The 22549-nt window shown below is 40.9% G+C and overlaps 1 protein-coding gene across 1 annotated transcript; it reads right to left on the reverse strand.

Moving 5' to 3' along the window:
* Positions 1-971: 971 nt before the first annotated feature.
* LOC124008747 (acidic mammalian chitinase-like) lies at positions 972-6608 on the reverse strand. Its single transcript, XM_046320271.1, has 12 exons — positions 6482-6608; positions 6371-6397; positions 5922-6126; positions 5779-5835; positions 5495-5660; positions 5175-5299; positions 4106-4229; positions 3797-3979; positions 3580-3696; positions 3318-3450; positions 2946-3204; positions 972-1394 (listed from the first exon to the last, which is right to left on the reverse strand). Exons 1-11 carry the CDS (start codon positions 6504-6506, stop codon positions 2975-2977), a joined length of 1392 nt encoding a protein of 463 aa, XP_046176227.1. The 5' UTR covers positions 6507-6608; the 3' UTR covers positions 972-1394; positions 2946-2974.
* Between the last annotated feature and the right edge of the window lie 15941 nt (positions 6609-22549).

Here is a 22549-nt window from a genome sequence, read left to right on the forward strand (position 1 = left end):
GTACCCCCACCCACTGACTCCGTACTGGTGCTCCCTGTATATAGCCTCATTATTATTGTTAGTGTTACTTTTAATTTGAGTTTACTTTGTAAATATTTTCTTAACTCTTCTTGAACTGCACTGTTGGCTAAAGGGCTTGTAAGTGAGCATTTCACGGTAAAGTCGACACTTGTTGTATTCGGCGCATGTTGCAAATAAAGTTGGATTTGGATGACAAATCTGAGTGAAAAACAAACGTTGAAAAAGTAAATTGCCTAGAGAAGTTCTTAGATTACTGTGTGTTGGTCATTCGAAATTAAACAACGTGACAAACCATGTTTGTGGGCATGCCTCATCTAGCTAGCGGGGCGATATCTGCATTCGCTATGAATGCTGGACTTTGTTCCACTATGAACAGATAAATACACAGGAAGTCGAAACTTCCCGATTCTACCAGTGAAATGACAATGTGCTCATTCTTGCTTTTGGTTTGGATAATGTTAATGTTTACGACAAGTGGCAGAGCCATGGTGAAATTCCCATTTAACTTGTATTTTTTGATTTGGTACATGGGAATTTAACAGCAAAAGTTACTTTTATGTGCTCTACGTCATCAACCGCAGCCTTTTATCCAGAAAAAGTATCTTTCATGGAAACACATGTGGTGGAAGAATGCGCAAACTGTTTTATTCAGAGTCTTGAATATTTGGATGAAAATCTATTGCAAATAGGATGGAAACCTAGCTCGTGAGATGACACACAGCCAGTAAATAAAATAACAGGATATTTACTTTGTATGATTAATATAGCCTGTGTGTTTGGAAGATACACTGTATATAGTGTCATTCATAAAAATGTGAAAATTGCCCCTCAGTGCTGTACATAGAGGAGAGTGGGGTAAATTGAGCAAAAGGGTTAGTTGAGCCACCCCGTGTTTCTAGGAAACCGTTGGTAGGTTCTGAACAAAGTATAAACTCAGACGGACGACTAGAAAAAGCTCAAACCACGTTTATTCAACAAACTGGGTGCTTCAGCTGCAAGCACACTTTGCACATGATCAAGCAGGCATTTATATGTCAAAATGCTATCTGTTGCCCAATACTGCCTAAATGTTGCGCTGTTGCTCTTTATCCGATCACTACTCCATGATGTTTACAAGCGACCTTCTGTTCACATTAGTGAACAGACTTTGGTTATAGTCTCTGTTCCCCTTTTCTCTCACAGTAACTTTCCATAAACAAAACTCTTCTTCACCCTTCAGTTATCAATAACACATACATTCATTATCCACGTGACATAATTGATAAGGCCTTATATAGTTACAGGAATAAGTATATTCAAGTTAGGACTCCATACACAGAATGAATCATGTGACCAAATATTTAGGACGAGCCGAGGTCATCATTTCATGGAGTCTGTGAAGGAAGAAACCACATGGAAAGAATGGTTAGCAAGTTAGGTACAAAAAAAATGATTTTCACAAAGTCAAATTAATTTATTGTGTTATAGGTTTCATGCTCGTATCTAAACCAAAGTAGATAGTTAAAAATGTGTTTTGTACATCAGTTAAGCTACAATATGAGGTCCTAAACCTACAGTATATACAAAAGTATGTGGATACCCTTCAAATTAGTGGATTCAGCTATTTCAGCCACACCCGTTGCTGACAGGTGTATAAAAGTGAGCACACGACCATGCAATCTCTATAAACAAACATTGGCGGTAGAATGGCTTACTGAAGAGCTCAGTGTCTTTCAATGTGGCCCCGTCATAGGATGCCACCTTTCCAACAAGTCAGTTTGTCAAATTTCTGCCCTGCTAGAACTGCCCCGGTGACCTGTAAGTGCTGTTATTGTGAAGTAGAAACCTCTAGGAGCAACAACGGCTCAGCCGCAAAGTGGTAGGCCACACAAGCTCACAAAATGGGACCGCTGAGTGCTGAAGCGAGTAGCGCGTAAAAATCATCTTTCTACGGTTGCAACACTCACTACCGAGTTCCAAACAGCCTCTGGAACAACGTCAGCACAATAACTGTTCGTCGGGAGTGTCATGAAATGGATTTCCATGGCTGAGCAGCCGCACACAAGCCTGAGATCACCATGCGCAATGCCAAGTCTCGGCTGGAGTGGGGTAAAGCTCACCGCCAGTGGACACTGGAGCAGTGGAAACATGTTCCCTGGGAAGATGAATCACGCTTCACCATCTAGCAGTCCGTCGGACGAATATGGGTTTGACCGATACCAGGAGAACGCTACCTGCCCCAATGTATAGTGCCAACTGTAAAGTTTGGTGGAGGAGGAATAATGGTCTGGGGCATTCATGGTTCGGGCTAGGCCCCTCAGTTCCAGTGAATGTCCCCGTACACAAAGCGAGGTCCATACAGAAATGGTTTGTTGAGATTGGTGTGGAAGAACTTGACTTGCCTGCACAGAGCTCTGATCTCAACCCCATCGAACACCTTTGGGATAAATTGGAACGCTGACTACGAGAAAGGCCTAATCACCCAACGATGTTCCAAATGTATTTTTTTAAATGGCCAAATCGGTGTCCAAAAATACCGATTTCCGATTGCTTTGAAAACGGCCCTAATTAATCGGCCATTCCAATTAATCGGTCGACCTCTACTCAAGGTAGTGACCTATGTACACAAACTTAAAACAAGCAGTGATCTAGCCCCCCTTGAGGTTCTTGAGAAAGCAACCAAGGAAGTGAGAAGTTCATTTCAGCAGCAGCAAGGAATGAAAAAAATTGACTGTCACACTGAAAAGGTACATTGACAAAAAAGAAAACGAACATGTACATTTTACAAAAGAGAGGCTATGGTAAAGTATGTTTACATACATTCTGATTATTTCCAGCGATACACACAAGATCCTGAAATATATGTAGATATCTTTGTTAGGAAGAGTATTATATTTCCCTTGACGTAGTGATGGTGAATGTTTTTAAAAAATGGTTCAACATACCCAACTCTCCCATAGGTCAAATAACAGTCCTAGGGCCAGTTGCAGCATTTGCAGCTGTCACTGAAGATGAGGCCAGCAGGGCAGCTCTGGATCCAGGTGATGCCGTTAGCACAGTTATAGAAAGAGCTCGGGGAATCTGCTTTGACATACAGCCCATCAGCCCTGCCTGCACAGAAACTACCACCGGCCTTAGTTGTGGCCTTGACTGTGGGTGGTTCCCCTGGCATTGGGGTGTGTGTAGGTGGCAGGGGAGGTTGTTCTGGGTGAAAAGACAATTTAATATGTCTATTCAGAATAGCACTCGACCACAAAAAAAAACATTGACATGTTTGTATATATTTGGACAAGTAAGAAAGTTTAAACGTGATTTACCAATGTTGAGGAGTTTTTGAAGATGGCTGATCAGGGAATAGTTGCCCTGTCCACATGACTGTCCAGCAAAGTCATCCAGGTCCAGATTCCAAACCATGGCCCCTCCAAAGCCATTTTCCTTTAGGTAGCCGACCTTAGGAAGGGAGAGTATAAGAAAATAACAGGAGTATGTCTTTGAGTCTTTTGCTATTTCTTAGCCTTGTTGAAAAATAGATGTTTGGTCCAACATTTAGGAATATAACCCAGGAATACTGCTGCATACCTTTGTGTCATAGCTCTCCCTATTGTCAAATCCTACCCACTGATTTCCTTTAGAGGCATAGGGAACCTTTTGATCCTCAATCCACTGGAAACTGGCTCCTTGGAGGAAAGTACAGATCTGGAAACATGTGGGGCAACAGGTTACCTCAATCGAAAAGTTAACTATCAATTTGATACCTTTCAAAGTTCACATAAAATACGCAATTAAGCCTTGCTACCTCATAATAAGACCAGAAACCAGCTTCCCTGGTGAAAGGTCCAGCTGCAGCAGCACCGTTGGCTGACGCTCCGACCCCACTATCTACAGAGGCGAGCTGGAAGGAACGTCCATACGTAGCAAATCCCATCATCAGCTTCTCAACAGGGGCTCCCTGATCTCGCCAGTATTTCATGACAAAATCCTGCCAGAGAGATTGCATGAATGTATACAGTACTTTCTTTACACTCACATTTGATGGGCTTTATTTAACATGTAGACTAGAAGTGTGATTTATGGCGTTTTATTCATTGAAAAGCCCCTTTCTCACTGTGTTGAAGTAGATATGGTCTCCTGTGTCATGGGATCCCTGGTAGAGAGGGCTGTTGTGTCCTGTGAAGGTCTGCCAGGATCCATGGAAGTCATAGGTCATCACGCTAATGAAGTCCAGGTATCTAAAGACAGAAAGGTCATTTCCATATGATATCAGCTTTAAAATTCTATCAAACTCAACAGTTTCTCTTTTTTAGTGATAAAGACATGAATGTTTCATGGTAGGGTGGGATATGCAAAAGTGGTCAACTTTGAGCACCTCTAGCTCCTAAATGTTTTGGCATTCTGTCATGCAGGTGAGTGAGGACCCAAAAGCGGTTTAACAGAAACAGAGTCATTTAATGTCCAAACACAGGGAATACATATATCCTCTTCAGATGTATCGATAGACAAAATGGACAACCCGCAGAGAGGGCGACAAAAATAAATCATAAAGTCCTCTGATCTTTACAGGAGAGTCCCCTTCTAGCAGTAGAGGAGAATAGCAGGGTTAGCGGCAACAGACTGCTGGTCTCTCCGGGTAGGTGCGGGTTGAAGAGGACAAAGGTACCTGATCACACGTAGCATCTGATGAAGAGGCAGATTATGACAGGACGGGACAAGAGTGAAGCAAACGAGAATCTGACAAAGACAGAAGCAGAAACAGAGAGAGAAATAGAGACCTAATCAGAGGGAAAAAAGGGAACAGGTGGCAGAGAGTAAACGAGGTAGTTTAGAGGAGATGAGGAACAGCTGGGGGAAGGAAAGGGAGAGAAGGTAACCTAATACGACCAGCAGGGGGAAACAAAGTGAAGAGAAAGAACAGGAACAAGACATAACATGACAATACATGACAGCATTCAGGTCCAAAGTCACTTTCTGACCACTTCCACCATGGGCAAACACGAATGAAAGGTTTCGTTCAAATCAAAAGAGGTGCAGTCAAAAAGTGATTGAAATTATATGGAATGACCCAGAAGACAAGTTTAATTAATACACATCCATTAATCCAAATGGGATCCTGTTCACTGTATTATGGTTTTCTAAAATGTGACTAAGGTGGTTATAATGTTAAAATCCATATTTACTTAGCAATTTCTGCAATTTCATAGCCAGAATCAATGGTCCCTTTCCCAGCAGCCACAGCAGCAGTAAGCAGCAGCCTGGGGCGACTGACTGCCTTGCCCTCAGCCTCAAAGGCCTCGAGGAGCTCCTACAAAAAACAACAGATGTCTTTTTACTCATATGGCATTACATGTATTGCCATATGGAAAGGTCTGAACATCCCTAAATAAAAGTCTAGTAGCATTGTTTCCCAAAACTAGCTACACCCCGGCTCAACCATAACCCTAGCTGTAATCCAAGCTTCATGTCCACATCCTGGCCTAACCATAACCCTAAGCATCACCTTGCACAACAGTGTGAATCTCTGCTTGTCCTCTGGAGGGCTTCCCCGTGCTCCAGGGTACTCCCAGTCCAGGTCCAACCCGTCAAAACTATGCCTCCGAAGGAAACTGATCGAAGACTGGATGAACTTCAGCCGATTGTCAGGTGATGAAACCATGATACTGAACCTAGGGAGAATTAGGGATGCTCAAACCAGTTGACATTACTAAATATAAAATATATTATCAATCCTTAAAAAATATACTACCTTTTACCTATGTAAATATAAGAAATTAGATATCTCACTGTTGTGTGCCAAACTTCCATCCACCGACAGCCAAAAGTGTTTTGAGCCGAGGATTTCTGTTAGATGACAAAAAATACAATTACTATTGTCAGTACATAATTACCCCTGAACATCTCAGAATGTCTTGGTAAAAGATGCAAACCTGTCTTTAAGTCCATTGAAGGAACTGTAGAGGGTCTCATCATTCCACTCATAGGTGGCAAGCTCATTGGCAGGGTTGATAATGGAGAAGGCGTAGATCAGGTGAGTACACAGGTGAGGGTCAACATTAGCTGGCAGGAACTTCCCAGTTCCAGGTCTGTACTGGGACCAGTTGGTAAAGTAGCAGACCAGTTGGGAGGTCGAGCCTTAGACAGGAACAGAATGTCTATCATATATGGTTTTTGCAGAGTCACAGTCAGAATTTCCCAGGGTGACACAACTTCATGGTAGCATCATTCTTATATATCACAATTTTTAGATGACTGATACAAACAAACATAATTCTCTTGATGAATACTGAGTGACAATTCAAGTTTTAAAAATCATGAAATGTTGATTTAATCATGTGTGAGAAATGTCATAATGTTTTTTTTTAAAGTGGAAACTCACCCAAGTGGCACAGGGCGAAGCACAGACCTTCAAAAGCACATATTTAGAGTCAATAAAAATAAGAATTTCACACAAACAGAATATATGTGAACATATTAAGAATGTTTTTACCTGCAAGTAAAGTGAGCTTGCTCATTGTGCCTGCTTCTCTGCTAGATAGGTCAGGGGGCTTATTTATGTCCGTCTTAAAAAGAGGAAGAGGAAAAATGCGAAATGACAACCGTGATTTTTTGTTCCGCTCTCTATGACTAATTATTAACCCGGGTAAATAATCTGACTTTCCCAGAAACAGTTCTGTCATTGTACTGGAAATATTTGTACAGTGGCTTGTGAAAGTATTCACCCCACTTGGCATATTTCCTATTTTGTTGCTTACAACCAGGAATTAAAATGTATTTTGGGTGGGTTTTAATCATTTGATTTACACAACATGACTACCACTTTGAAGATGCAACATATTTTTTTTGTTTTGAAACAAACAAGAAATAAGACACAAAAACTGAAAACTTAAGCATAACTATCCCCCCTCAATACCTTGTGGAGCCACCTTTTGCCGCAATTACAGCTGCAAGTCTCTTGGGGTATATCTCTATAAGCTTGGCACATCTAGCCACTGGGATTCTTGCCCATTCTTCAAGGCAAAACTACTGCTCCAGCTCCTTCAAGTTGGATGGGCTCTGCTGGTGTACAGAAATCTTTCATTCATACCACAGATTCTCTATTACCAGAATGCTAGCAGAATTAGCACAGGTAATTGCACATTTCCATGTAGGCTACTAGCTAAATATGCTAAAGAGCGCAAACTGTAATAAACAAATTGCAAATACAGGTAATCCAGGTCATAAAGTTATACATATATAGGATAGGAACTACTGAATGTCATTTAGCTAGTAGCCTACATGGAAATTTGCTATTACCTGTGCTAATTCTGCTAGCATACTGGTAATAGACGCCCATTGGGCTTTTTCACATTTTTTAGCGCACCATTATGTACTAAGCAGTAATTGTCGCTATTAGTTACTCTTCTGCCATTTCTCCATTATTATTTGGAGTGTCATCACCAGTTACAGAAAGTATTTCAATACCAAAACATTTAACTCAAGTAAGCCTAACCAACATGATTGTAATACAGTCATCAGCAATGTTCCCTCCAAGTTGTGTAGTAGCCCCGAGACTGCCCCCATGCAGAAGAAATATCAGCCCACGGAGAGAAGCACGAGAGTGAACTTCACCGAACTTTCTAGAGTTTCCCTGTTAACACGATCAACATTTCCCTTTTCTGTGGCAATAGTGATCGAGTCAACGCAATATGAGCTACTTTCAATGCAACATGCCGAAGCAAAACTAACTATGCAAGTGATTTTGTTGCAGGCAGAACACATCAGAGTAGGATTCTATTGCATTGACACACATGACTGAGCCCGTACTAGTTTAACATCTCACTGGCATCCCATTTATTAGACTAACAGAGAGAGATGCAACTGAATGGTGCTTACTGTGTGTGTCAAAGTGTGCACAGTACCAGTCAAAAGTTTGGACACACCTACTCATTCAAGGGTTTTTCTTTACTTTACCTATTTTTACATTGTAGAATAATAGTGAAGACATCAAAACTATTAAATAACACACATGGAATCATGTAGCAACCCAAAAAGTGTTAAACAAATACAAATATTTAATATTTGACATTCTGCAAAGTAGGCACCCTTTGCCTTGATGACAGCGTTGCACACTCTTGACATTCTCTCAACCAGCTTCATGAGGAAGGCTTTTCCAACAGAGTTCTCACATATGCTGAGCACTTGTTTGCTGCTTCACTCTGCAGTCCAACTCATCCCAAAAGATCTCAATTGGGTGGAGGTTGGGCGATTGTGGAGGTGAGGTCAAAAGATTGCACCTAAATCAACCATTTATCGGATCATCAAGAACTTCAAGGAGAGCCGTTCAATTGTTGTGAAGAAGGCTGGGCACCCAAGAAAGTCCAGCAAGCGCCAGGACCATCTCCTAAAATTGATTCAGCTGCGGGATCGGGGCACCACCAGTACAGAGCTTGCTCAGGGATGGCAGTAGGTGTGTGTGCATCTGCACGCACAGTGAGGCAAAGACTTTTGGAGGATGGCCTGGTGTCAAGAAGGGCAGCAAAGAAGCCACTTATCTCCAGGAAAAACAACAGGGACAGACTGATATTCTGCAAAAGGTACAGGGATTGGACTGCTGAGGACTGGGGTAAAGTAATTTTCTCTGAATCCCCTTTCCGATTGTTTGGGGCATCTGGAAAAAAAGCTTGTCCGGAGAAGACAAGATGAGCGCTACCATCAGTCCTGTATCATGCCAACAGTAAAGCATCCTGAGACCATTCATGTGTGGGGTTGCTTCTCAGCCAAGGGAGTGGGCTCACTCACAATTTTGCCTAAGAACACAGCCACGGATAAAGAATGGTACCAACACATCCTCCGAGAGCAACTTCTCCCAACCATCCAATAATTGTTTGGTGACGAACAATGCCTTTTCCAGCATGATGGAGCACCTTGCCATTAGGAAAAAGTGATAACTAAGTGGCTCGGGGAACAAAATATCGATATTTTGGGTCCATGGCCAGGAAATTACCAGACCCTAATCCCATTGAGAACTTGTGGTCAATCCTCAAGATGCGGGTGGACAAACAAAAACCCACAACTCCAAGCATTGATTATGCAAGAATGGGCTGCTATCATTCAGGATGTGGCCCAGAAGTTAATTTACAGCATGCCAGGGTGGATTGCAGAGGTCTTGAAAAAGAAGGGTCCTATACACTGCAAATATTGACTCTTTGCATCAACTTCATGTAATTGTCAATAAAAGCCTTTGCCACTTATGAAATGCTTGTAATTATAATTCAGTCTTCCATAGTAAAATCTGACAAAAATATCTAAAGACACGGAAGCAGCAAACTTTGTGTCATTCTCAAAACTTTTGGCAACGAATGTAGGCCTCCTTGGTCACACATGCTTTTTCAGTTGTAAACTTCCGACTTCAACTGTATATTCTACTGCGTTTTGGGAGGTGGAGGAGGGGTTTTTCATATGTCCTTTGCTCTTTTCATATTGCGCCATTGTCTTTTCATATTGTGCCATATTGCTACAATGTTAGTCATAGCTGAGGACCACATAATACTTTCTTATGGCTCTGGTAGCTCTACCAATTGGCCATTTTAAATCTTTATCTGGAGGCTATGCTTTTACAAGAAACTCACATGAAGCATACTGAAAAATTGAGATTAAGATGTAGTTGGGTTTTGCAGATTCATCAATCAACTTTGTCATCAGACGTGGCCATATTATTTCGAAACACTGTCCCATTCAAACATATTTCAACTATAAGCGACCCCAATGGCCGCTTTATCATATCATAGTATCATGTTGTTCCTTTCACTCTCCGAAAAGTCACTTCCACCACTGTTGGAACTCATTGAATCATTTGGAGAACTCTCTGGGTACACCTGGGATAAAAGTGAATTCATGCCCCCTAAAGGCGACATAAACCTAGACTTTATTAAAAAATATACCTTTTAAAATCGCAAAAGACAAAATCAAATATTTAGCTGTTGCTCTCCCTAAGGATTCAAAATGTATTTATAAATGGAACTATCTCAACGTGATAGAAAAGTTGAAGCACAACATTGAGATCTGGAGAGTGTTGCCTGTTTCTATGATCGGCTGTGTTAACGCTGTTAAAATGGTTACGCTCCCCAGAGTCCTTTATCGCTTTCACAATCTGCCTATATTTTTAACTATAAAGCTTTTTTTTCAAATCCTTGGATTCTATATCATCCTGCCTTTTATGGAGGGGAAACAAAGTACACCCACCGTATTATTATAGCAGCAAATGTTAGAGCCCTGGTTTATTTGGCAGCATGCATGTCCTGGTGTGGTAGATCCCTCTTTCCCTCCATGACTCACTATTGAACAAGATACACACAACACCTCTCTTCCCGCACTTATTTTTTCATCAATGAAATCCCCTACAGGCAATAACTTTATGCAAAAAAAAGTATAATTGGTATCAGCACACATATTCCTTATACAGTATGTCAAATATCAATAAATCATGGTGCCGATTTCTGAAGAGCAATGCTGTCTTCAGTCTTTCCTTTCTGTTTTTGTTTTTTCTGCCTTCTGTCAATGTATTGATGTATTGTTTGCTGTTAATTGTCTGTCTGTTTGTAAAACTGAAAATGTATGAATATAATATTTTTTGCAAAACTGAAGTACTCCAGCAGTACTTAGTCAAACTGCTTATGCTGGTCAAATTAGCTTTCAAATTTCCTGCTTCAGACAAACGCTAATATTTTACTTAAAGCATCATTTTTGTATTCATTTTAAATAGAAGTGGGATTAGTAACCTTTAGTGGGATAGTAACAGTAGAAGAAGTGACTGCAGTAGTGGTGTACATAGTGACTGTAGTAGTAGTAGTAGTAGTAGTAGTAGTAGTAGTAGTAGTAGTAGTATTGACTGTGGTAAAAGCAGTGTTGGGGGATAACGGAGTAATGTAACGTGTTACATATATTGTCTTTACCAAATTCATGCTGTAACTCGTTTCCTGTTATAAATTGATTGCTCAAAGAAGCCTTATGTTCTGAAACGACGTTGCCACAGTAAGTAAATTCATAGTGGTTATGTCAGCCTTCTAATGTTTTTTTAAACGTTTTTTTTTTTTACAGTTTACTGTACAATTTTGATTAAACGGTGAGTCTCAAATAGCAGCCTGTCCCCTTTAGTAGCCGGGCAACGGCACCCATTTCAGCAAATAAACACCTATTTGAAGTAAACGGCTGGTCTAAATGAATTGTTACCAATAATTATCATGAATTGTTTACGAGGTTTGCTGTTTGCTTTGTTACATTTAAAAAATTCAGTAGTGACTAAAAAAAAACAATATGGAAATGATCAATTTTTGTCGACAGTAAGAAACTGCAAGCATTAAACTATTAACTATGCAAATTAGCAAAAACTGTGTCGATTAAGGAAATAGATGCCTGGCTCAAATTAGAAGCCTGTCTCTTGTGTTCAGTGATTTAATCAAATTAATGCCCCGGGCTATTAATTGAATTTCGAGGCTGCAAGTTAACCTATATTGTAGCCTAAAGTCCAGGCCATTTCAGAAAAGTTCGAAAACATTTTCTTCAGTGATGGACATTTCATTTATCATTGCTTTGATAAGAACAATAAATATTTCACATATTGGTGTTTTATTAGGCTACAAGCTATTGTCACAGTGAGACCTGGTCGCACTATTTTAATTCTGCTTGGAATGATTCAACCCTAATCTCCGAACGCATTACTTTGATTGAAGGTAATTACTTTTCCAAATAGTTAATCCCAACATTGGGTAGAAGTAGGCATAATAGTAGTAGAAGTACTCTAAGGTAGTAATATTGACTGTTGTAGATAGGTAGGCTCTGTGTACACTAGCACAAGATGCCGCGCAGTGAAACACCGCTTCACACTCATTTTCAATGGACGGAAAGCGGTGAGAAGTGGAGAAGGCAGAGGGACCTTTGGGCGGTGCGAACGTGGCGTGGGAGGTGGTGAAAAATATAAACTTTTCCCAACTTTATGCGGCGACCGCTGGGCGATGACCAATCATATCGAGTGGTTCCCATGGCGAATTTGACGCTATGCGACCCAAGGCTGGGGACTTTCTTCCGCAAAGACGGCTGAAAAAATAGTAGAATGGAAGCAAATGAAAGTGACTATAACGTCATAACGAATCATGGAAAAAATGTAGAGTTGAGAGCAATATGTTAGTTAATGTAGAGACAAACGATTATGCATAGTCATTTATTCATAAAAATTAATTTACAAAAATTGCGATTTAGCAAGCTAGCTGACTAGCTAACATTATTGTGCAATAGTGTATACAAATACCTGTATGCCTATGGATGTGTAGTTAGCTATGTAGCCTATCTGTGTATGGACCCTAAAACGTTTGGCATAAATATTGGTTCAGGACCTAGCTATGAACCTCAGCTGTCATAGCTAGTTGTATCAACTTCAAAACATTATGAATGACATTAATGAAGCCTATGGATTGAGTAGAATATAATATCAAGGATGCAAGTCGTATATACATGTAGTTATTACCATGCATGAGATCCCCACATTGTAGCCGGTACATTTAATATACAGTTGTGGCCAAAAGTTTTGAGAATGACATAAATATACATTTTTCACTAAGTCTGCTGCCTCCGTGTCTTTAGATATTTTTGTCAGATGTTACTATGGATTACTGAAGTATAATTACAAGCATTTCATAAGTGGCAAAGGCTTTTATTGACAATTACATGAAGTCAATATCTGCAGTGTTGACGCTTCTTTTTAATATATATGCCATTTAGCAGACGCTTTTATCCAAAGCAACTTACAGTCATGTGTGCATACATTCTACGTATGGGTGGTCCCGGGGATCGAACCCACTACCTTGGCGTTACAAGCGCCATGCTCTACCAACTGAGCTACAGAAGGACCACAACACTCACACCTGTGGTAACGAGAGAATCACTGACATGATGTCAGCTGGTCGATTGTGGCAGGGCTGAAATGCAGTGGAAATGTTTTTGGGGGATTCAGTTCATTTGCATGGCAAAGAGGGACTTTGCAATTAATTGCAATTCATCTGATCACTCTTCATAACATTCTGTAGTATATGCAAATTGCCATCATACAAACTGAGGCAGCAGACTTTGTGAAAATTAATATTTGTGTCATTCTTTTTCAAGACCTCTGCAATCCGCCCTGGTATGCTGCCAATTAACTTCTGGGCCACATCCTGACTGATGGCAGCCCATTCTTGCATATTCAATGCTTGGAGTTTGTCAGAATTTGTGAGTTTTTGAATGTCTACCCGCCTCTTGAGGTTTGACCACAAGTTCACAGTGGGATTAAGGTCTGGGGAGTTTTCTGGCCATGGACCCAAAATATCGATGTTTTGTTCCCCGAGCCACTTAGTTATCACTTTTTCCTTATGGCAAGGTGCTCTGTCATGCTGGAAAAGGCATTGTTCGTCACCAAACTGTTTCTGGATGGTTGGGAGAAGTTGCTCTCGGAGGATGTGTTGGTACCATTCTTTATTCATGGCTGTGTTCTTAGGCAAAATTGTGAGTGAGCCCACCCCCTTGGCTGCGAAGCAACCCCACACATGAATGGTCTCAGGATGCTTTACTGTTGGCATGACACAGGACTGATGGTAGCGCTCACCTTGTCTTCTCTGGACAAGCCTTTTTCCGGATGCCCCAAACAATCAGAAAGGGGATTCATCAGAGAAAATGACTTTACCCCAGTCCTCAGCAGTCCAATCCCTGTACCCTTTGCAGAATATCAGTCTGTCCCTGATGTTTTTCCTGGAGAGAAATGGCTTCTTTGCTGCCCTTCTTGACACCAGGCCATCCTCCAAAAGTCTTTGCCTCACTGTGCATGCAGATGCACTCACACCTGTCTGCTGCCATTCCTGAGCAAGCGCTGTACTGATGGTGCCCCGATCCCGCAGCTGAATCAACTTTAGGAGATGGTCCTGGCGCTTGTTGGACTTTCTTGGGCACCCTGAAGCCTTCTTCACAAGAATTTAACTGCTCTCCTTGAAGTTCTTGATGATTCGATAAATGGTTGATTTTGGTGTAATCTTTCTGGCAGAATATCCTTGCCTGTGAAGCCCTTTTTGTGCAAAGCAATGATGACAGCACGTGTTTCCTTGTAGGTAACCATGGATGACAGAGGAAGAACAATGATTCCAAGCACCACCCTCCCTTTCAAGCTTCCAGTCTGTTATTTGAACTCAATCAGCATGACAGAGGGATCTCCAGCCTTGTCCTCGTCAACACTCACACCTGTGGTAACGAGAGAATCACTGACATGATGTCAGCTGGTCCTTTTGTGGCAGGGCTGAAATGCAGTGGAAATGTTTTTGGGGGATTCAGTTCATTTGCATGGCAAAGAGGGACTTTGCAATTAATTGCAATTCATCTGATCACTCTTCATAACATTCTGTAGTATATGCAAATTGCCATCATACAAACTGAGGCAGCAGACTTTGTGAAAATTAATATTTGTGTCATTCTCAAAACTTTTGGCCACAAAGGTGCAGTTCATGTATGAATGTCTTTGAGATCATTTTTCAAGTCATATCCAATACCAGGAGTATCAAATTCCAGCCTTTGAATGATGCTGTGTCTGCATGTACAGTATGTATTACAATTATACACTTCAACGGAGTTTATCAATCTTGGCCCTGGGACATCAATGGTTACACATGATTTAACTAGTTAAAGACTGATTTGTAATTCAAATATACAATAATAGAATTTACAGTACACTACACTTCCTATGCATCATGTAAATACTCTAAAACCGGTTCATCTCAATATCTAATTTCCTTAATCTGCATTGATCTGATAAACACAGGATAGGTGTAGTATTTCATCAAATGAGAGACTTAATTTCAACCAGTAGAGAATGTGAAATGCTTTACTGAAAGAAGTTCATTATCCATGTGTTATAAATACATGCACTATAAATGCTATAATTGTAAGTTCAATCTTTACTTCAATGCACATCTGTTTTGCATTATGAAAACAGAGGAAGAAAGAGGTGGAAAGAGAGGTGTAAAAGACAGAAAGGGAAAGAGGTAAGTACATAGGAGCAGGGAAGGCAGAATATGGTTAATGAATCACATTGCTACCCGAATATTCTCTCTGTTCATCACAATTACATAATAGTGTCTCTAGTCGGGATGAAGGTTATATTAAGAGCGGGTGAGGTGGCGATGACGGGACTGGGGGTTGGCATCCTCTCTCACATCAAAACATACATACAGACGAGAGACAGATGGAGAGAGAGAGAGAGCATGTTTAAGCCTTGTGTTTTTTATTTTATTCCGACACTGTCAGTCGGACACTGTCATAATTAGGAGGTGAAATGCAAAACTGACCTTGGATCATTAACTCTGGGACTACTGCATCTCTATCTGTATTTCAATGTAAAGCATATTTTTAATAATACTTCCTGTTGGAAGTGGATGCAGAGTACTATATGCTGAAAAACATGAACGGACAGACGAGGACAAACAATATAGCGTAATTATAGAAATAATGAAGTGTCTTACTATTTTCCATGCTTGACACTCTTGCATATTCTATGAAGGTAGAAGGAGCCACAGTTGTACACCTGAGCCTGCTTACTGCACAACACAATCATTCAATCAGATTGATACATGAGTGTGTAGGTGTGGGTTATAGGGTGTCTAATTATTCAAAAGAAATTCAATAAGGGTTGACGTAAGATAGCCTAAGACAAAAACAAAAATGTGCAACCCTTTGAGTCCCCAGGACCAGGACTGAGAACCAGTGCTCTTCATTGGGACCTCTTCATCTGCAGACAGGCTTTCAAAGCTCTTTGTATCTGAGGACAGAACACCTCGTGAGAAACAGACTTCATTATATTCAAATTAGACCGCATTGAATTTCATGTTACTATTATATCCGTCCTCACTTCTAGCCTACTTTGTCACTTTGACAGTTGGAGCTGCTGTCCTTTCACCCTCCTCCATGGCTGTTAGCTAGCTACCTACAAATGCATTTGTAGTTTTTTTACAGTGATAAATACATTACGATAGCTAGCTAGCTAATATGAAGTTAGGTACAGTGGGTAGAACAAGTATTTGATACACTGCCGATTTTGCAGGTTTTCCTACTTACAAAGCATGTAGAGGTCTGTAATTTTTATCATAGGTACACTTCAGCTGTGAGAGACGGAATCTAAAACAAAAATCCAGAAAATCACATTGTATGATTTTTAAGTAATTCATTAGCATTTTATTGCATGACATAAGTATTTGATACATCAGAAAAGCAGAACTTAATTTTTGGTACAGAAACCTTCGTTTTAAATGTTTGCAATTACAGAGATCATACGTTTCCTGTAGTTCTTGACCAGGTTTGCACACACTGCAGCAGGGACTTTGGCCCACTCCTCCATACAGACCTTCTTCAGATCCTTCTGGTTTCGGGGCTGTCGCTGGGCAATACGGACTTTCAGCTCCCTCCAAATATTTTCTATTGGGTTCAGGTCTGGAGACTGGCTAGGCCACTCCAGGACCTTGAGATGCTTCTTACGGAGCCACTCCTTAGTTGCCCTGGCTGTGTGTTTCTATTCAAGCGTTGATCGACATGGTAATGGCTCTATAGTATTGGAGAAAAGTTTAAAAAACGGACCCTCCGTTACATCGTGACAGGTCATGTCATAACTATTTCTATAACACAACTATTTCTGTCTTACAATCTCTCTCCACCAGGTGTGGCACTTCTCCCATCCTTTAAAAACATGAAATGGACAGTGACGGGGGTAAGGGGGATACCTTGTCATTTTTTGGGTCTTCATTGCATGCGACCATCATTCTCAAAGCCGCTGTTTTTTTCTAAATTGACTTTAGCACCGCCCTAAAAACCCGATTCAAATTCGACACAAACCTTCAAATAGGTATGTAATGACACATTATACAAACTCTTTATAGAGTTTTATTTACATTTTAGAGGCGATAAGGTGATAAGTTGGACAGATCGAGTGAAAAAAAGCAATTTTCCCACACAACATCTCTCCTTCTCACTATCACGCATTAGTTTCGCTTCCCCACCCTCCATTTTTTAAAAGACCCGACGGGGCTCATTGCCTGCTTGAATTATGCAGAAACGGACAGCGTTTAGGTCATGTAATGTATTCTGTTGGAAAAGGGAGAAATTGTGCTTTACAATGGTATTGACATTACAGTTGATCTGGAAGTATTACGTTTTGGGGTGCTAAAATAAGGGCAATTGTACGGACCAAGGCGATGTACGAGTTTACGTGAGTTTACGTTAGTTAGCCAATAATACATAGTTGTTGTTTTTTACATTTTCGAAGTGTGTTTACTTACTTGAACAGGTTCTCCCAGCCATGTGGATGATTGGAATCAGGGCAGCAAAGTTTGTTTGTCACCAGAGCGTTTTAAGGCATATTACTATTTATCTATTTACCCATTTAATAACCAGACCTTCATACAAACTTACTATGCTGAATTCTTGACGCACAATCGAACATGCTGCCATATGCTCCCAGCACGCCCACAAGCGAGCCATACTTGGCGGCCTAAACAGCACGCGGCAATTTACCGCTTGCTAGTGAACACGAGCCGTAAGTGACGGACTTACCATTCGGCAGAAGAGGCAATTGCCCCTTAGGCCTCACATCATCAAGGGGCCACGTGAGCTGGGCATAATAAAAAATAATAATATTGGCAATAAATAATTACTCCGCTGATCCAAACTTCTCACAGTAGCTGGACAAAGATCCAATATAAATAGAATGTCTACTCGCTGTTATACTGCTTCCAAATCGACCTACAGTGTCAAGAAAAAGTATGTGAACCCTTTGGAAATACCTGGATTTCTGCATAATTTGGTCATAAAATTTGATCTGATCTTCATCTAGGTCACAACAGTACACAAACACTCTGTTCAAGGCATGGTTCACATCAGGCAACGCTTCTTGTGAATATCAAACTCAAATTCTGTGAGTGTTTTTTACAGGGCAAAGCAGCTCTAACCAACATCTCCAATCTCGTCTCACTGATTGGACTCCAGGTTCGCTGACTCCTGACTCCAATTAGCTAATTGGAGAAGTCATTAGCCTGGGGGTTCACATACTTTTTCCAACCTACATGGGGAATGTTTAAATTATGTATTCAATATAGACAAGAAAAATACAATTATTTGTGCGTTATTAGTTTAAAGCACACTATGTTTGTCTGTTGTTGTGACTTAGATGAAGATCAGATGAAATTTGATGACCATTTTATGCAGAAATCCATGTAATTCCAAAGGGTTTACTTACTTTTTCTTGCAACTGTAACAGGAAGGTGAATCATTCTAATAAGTTTGGTTGTAATACGATTAAACAAAAAACAAGCAATCAGTATTTATTTATTTTAAACAACAAAATGTAACGTAAAATGTAATGATATAATAAAATTGCCAGCATAAAAAAGACACGCATTGCTGTTGAAACAGCTTTCATTATATTAGACCTAAAACAGGGCATGGGTTTTGAACATAGGAATTGGATAACAAGGCATTTTTACAGGTTACAGATAAGTTCTGAATACGAGGTTCACCGGTCGTCATCAAGGTTGTCGTCTTTCGTTTCATGATGGACATGGACACGTAGCCGACATCATGGAGGGGGTTTTAAGCATGTCCAAAACAGGACCTGCATGGCTAAAATAATGTGGGCCTGCCTACAATACATAGATGAATAGGGGAATGTGGGCTCACTGTTTAACTCCTCTCAAACGTGATATTTTAATAAAGCCTTGGTGATTAAAATTGATTTCCAAGTTGTCTCAGGAGCCCGTCTTGACTACTGCTTTGGGGCAGACAAGCAAAAGCCTTCATTGAGAGGAGGGGAGGCTGGGCTTGGTTTTTAATCAAAACAAACTAAATGGGGAAAACAAATTTCTAAATAGGAAGTATACATGCACCAAAAGCACGTTAGGCTACTCTTATTCCATGAGCATATGGGCAGTGTGCATCACGGCTGGATAGGCTGCATTTCCAGGGTCAAAATTCATGCCATAAAAAAAAAGCTTTTGGATGGTCTTAAATATCCCCGTCAGTGCTGCCTGAAATTGGCACTTTGGATCATGTTTTTAAGGACACACCTCTAATATTTCCACCCCACCCATCTGAGCACAAGCGAGCTGATATAAGACGGGTAAATTGCCGAACCTGGCGTTAGGGCCGAAAAATACTCTTTATCGACGGCGCCCGAGGAGAGAAGCATCCTCCGTAGGGGTGTGTACAGTAAGTATACACATTTGTTACAGCCAGACTTTTTTTTTTATCCCTCTGCACCCCTCCCCAATGACCACTTGACCTTTACTTGAAGATAGGCACATCTAAATTCCATCTCCCGCATTCACCTTGGAGAACGTTTTAGGGCTTTGCCAAGGATTTACAGATAAAGGGAGAGCTCACACCTGGGCATCTCCTTCTGTGTCAGGGGCTTGGAAGTCATGCTACGGAAGAAAGCGTTCACTAAACAGTATCCGGCGGACTAAAAAGACAGGTCTTTTTCATAGTCATGGCCGTCCTATGGGTTCACATTTCAGTTATTGGCATGTGCTAAATGTCAGAGCGTACTTAATATTTATTATTACGTGTCTGCGGTGGCCTTTTACATGTGACATGAAGAGGTATGCATTACCAGGAGGTATAATTCATAGTCATTGTGCTACATATTCACTGTACAGTGTCACCTAAATAAGGCCTGGGCCCATATCTACGGAGCATCTCAGAGTAGGAGTGCTGATCTCGAATCTGTACATATCATCTTAATCATAATAATCTAAAAGGCCAAACTGATCCTAGATCAGCACTCATACTTTGAGATGCTTTGTGGATATGGGCAATGTGCAACAAAACACGGTACAGTAGAACACAGTATCATAGAACCACAAAGCACAGCACAGTTAATTTGGGGATTGCTACAGGTACAGCCCTGTATAGACCTATTCTGAGGGGTAAATGTCAGTTGACATCTACAACCTAGTGCATACATGTCAAATAATAATGCCTCAAACTCCATCCTCTCACCCACAGATCTGTACCCGGTGTCCACCTGGCGTGGCATATACCCGCTGGCAGGTGAGAGTTTAATTAGAAATCCTGGCATTTCCATGTGAATGCCCCCAGCATGCCCCCCCCCCCCCACCTTCTGAAACAGTACTTACCTAACACGCATTATACAAGTCATCATCACAACACACAGGGGAAACTATCCGGGGCCAGGGTAGGCTTCTTTCATCAGAAATGGTTAGTGCCCACCTACCTGCTGCGTCTGTTGGCTTATTGAACACATGGCAGGCAATGGGGTTGAAATGCTAAGCAGACAGAAGCCTTTGTAAATGACCGTTGTAAATCGATGGTGGAGAAGAGGAGGAGAGGGAGGACGTGGGGAGGGCTGATGGCTTTGAGAAAGGCCCAGGGGGGGAGAAGCATTTATTTAATGGTTATCATTACCAAGTCTATAGTCGCAGTGATGAGGTCTCTTCTCATGTCCTTATAGGCCTACACCACTGCATGTTGCCTGTTGCAATTATTATGGTGTCTTAGACTCCTTTATAGTGCTTAGGAATGAGAGAGCGAGGAGGATAAATGGAGAGGGGGACAGATAGAACGAAACAGTAAAGGAAAGCGAGAGGGAGAGAAGATAGAGGGATAGCAGAAGGGGACTTAGTAAGGGAATAGAGAGATAGAAAAGAGAGAGAGATTGGGAAATATAATACTGTGAAAAATAAAGTAAAAGGTCAAATACAAGGTCGTATATATGTATGAGGAACAGAAGAAGTGTACAAAAGCTTCAGAACATACACAGGTACTTTCCACAGGTGCTGGAGATGTAGGAAATCGCCAACACATGCTCTCACATTGCGCATGCTCCCGAGTGATTTTATTTATAACACAGTTTCATCACGCATCCATCCATATCCCAGGTGGGGGGTGGAAGGTCCTATATACAGGGGCAGTACTCAGTGGGGTAAAAATATATAACATTAGTTCACAATGTATCGAAATATATGATCATACACAAGGAATGTGATCAATATATATATATATATATATGTTTTTACCTTTATTTAACTAGGCAAGTCAGTTAAGAACAAATTCTTATTTTCAGGTCAGCTCAGGGGTTTGAACTTGCAACCTTCCGGGTTACTAGTCCAACGCTCTAACCGCTCACAATTCCTGACATTTAATCCTAGTAAAAACTCCCTGTCTTAGGTCAGTTAGGATCACCACTTTATTTTAAGGATGCGAAATGTCAGAACAATAGTAGAGAGAATGATTTATTGCAGCTTTTATTTCTTTCATTACATTCCCACTGGGTCAGAAGTTTACATACACTCAATTAGTATTTGGTAGCATTGCCTTTAAATTGTTAACTTCGGTCAAATGTTTTGGGTAGCCTTCCACAAGCTCCCACAATAAGTTGGGTGAATTTTGGCCCATTCCTCCTGACAGAGCGGGTGTAACTGAATCAGCTTTGTTGGCCTCCTTGCTCACACACACTTTTTCAGTTCTGCCCACACATTTTCTATAGGATTGAGGTCAGGGCTTTGTGATGGCCACTCCAATACTTTGTTGTCCTTAAGCCATTTTGCCACAACTTTGTAAAGTATGCTTGGGGTCATTGTCCATTTGGAAGACCCATTTGAAACAAAGCTTTAACTTCCTGACTGATGTCTTGAGATGTTGATTCAATAAATCCACATAATTTTCCTGCCTCATGAAGCCATCTATTTTGTGAAGTGCACCAGTCCCTCCTGCAGCACAGCACCCCACAACATGATGCTGCCACCCCCGTGCTTCATGGTTGGGATGGTGTTCTTTGGCTTGCAAGCGTCCCCCTTTTTCCTCCAAACATAATTATGGTTATGTTGATATAGGACTCGTTTTACTGTGGATATAGATACTTTGTACCTGTTTCCTCCAGCATCTGCACAAGGTCCTTTGCTGTTGTTCTGGGATTGATTTGCACTTTTCGCACCAAAGTACGTTCATCTCTAAGAGACAGAATGCGTCTCCTTCATGAGCGGTATGACGGCTGCATGGTCCCATGGTGTTTATACTTGCGTACTGTTGTTTATACAGGCGTTTGAAAACTGCTCCCAGGGATGAACCAGACTTGTGGAGGTCTACAAAAAAAGACTGAGGTCTTGGCTGCTTTCTTTTGATTTTTCCATGATGTCAAGCAAAGAGGCACTGAGTTTGAAGGTAGGCCTTGAAATACATCCACAGGTACACCTCCAATTGACTCAAATGATGTCAATTAGCTTATCAGAAGCTTCTAAGCCATGACATCATTTTCTGAAATTTTCCAAACTGTTTAAAGGCACAGTCAACTTAGTGTGTGTAAACTTCTGACCCATTGGATTTGTGAAACAGTGAAATAATCTGTCTGTAAACACTTGCTAGAAAAATGACTTGTGTCATGGACAAAGTAAATGTCCTAACCGACTTGCCAAAATGTGTTTTAATGACTCCAGCCTCCACAATATTCAATTAGGATACAAAACACGATTATTTGGACATTTGGAACTATAAAAACGGCCAA

The sequence above is a fragment of the Oncorhynchus gorbuscha genome, linkage group LG21, assembly GCF_021184085.1.
Source record: "Oncorhynchus gorbuscha isolate QuinsamMale2020 ecotype Even-year linkage group LG21, OgorEven_v1.0, whole genome shotgun sequence".
Lineage (NCBI taxonomy): Eukaryota > Metazoa > Chordata > Actinopteri > Salmoniformes > Salmonidae > Oncorhynchus > Oncorhynchus gorbuscha.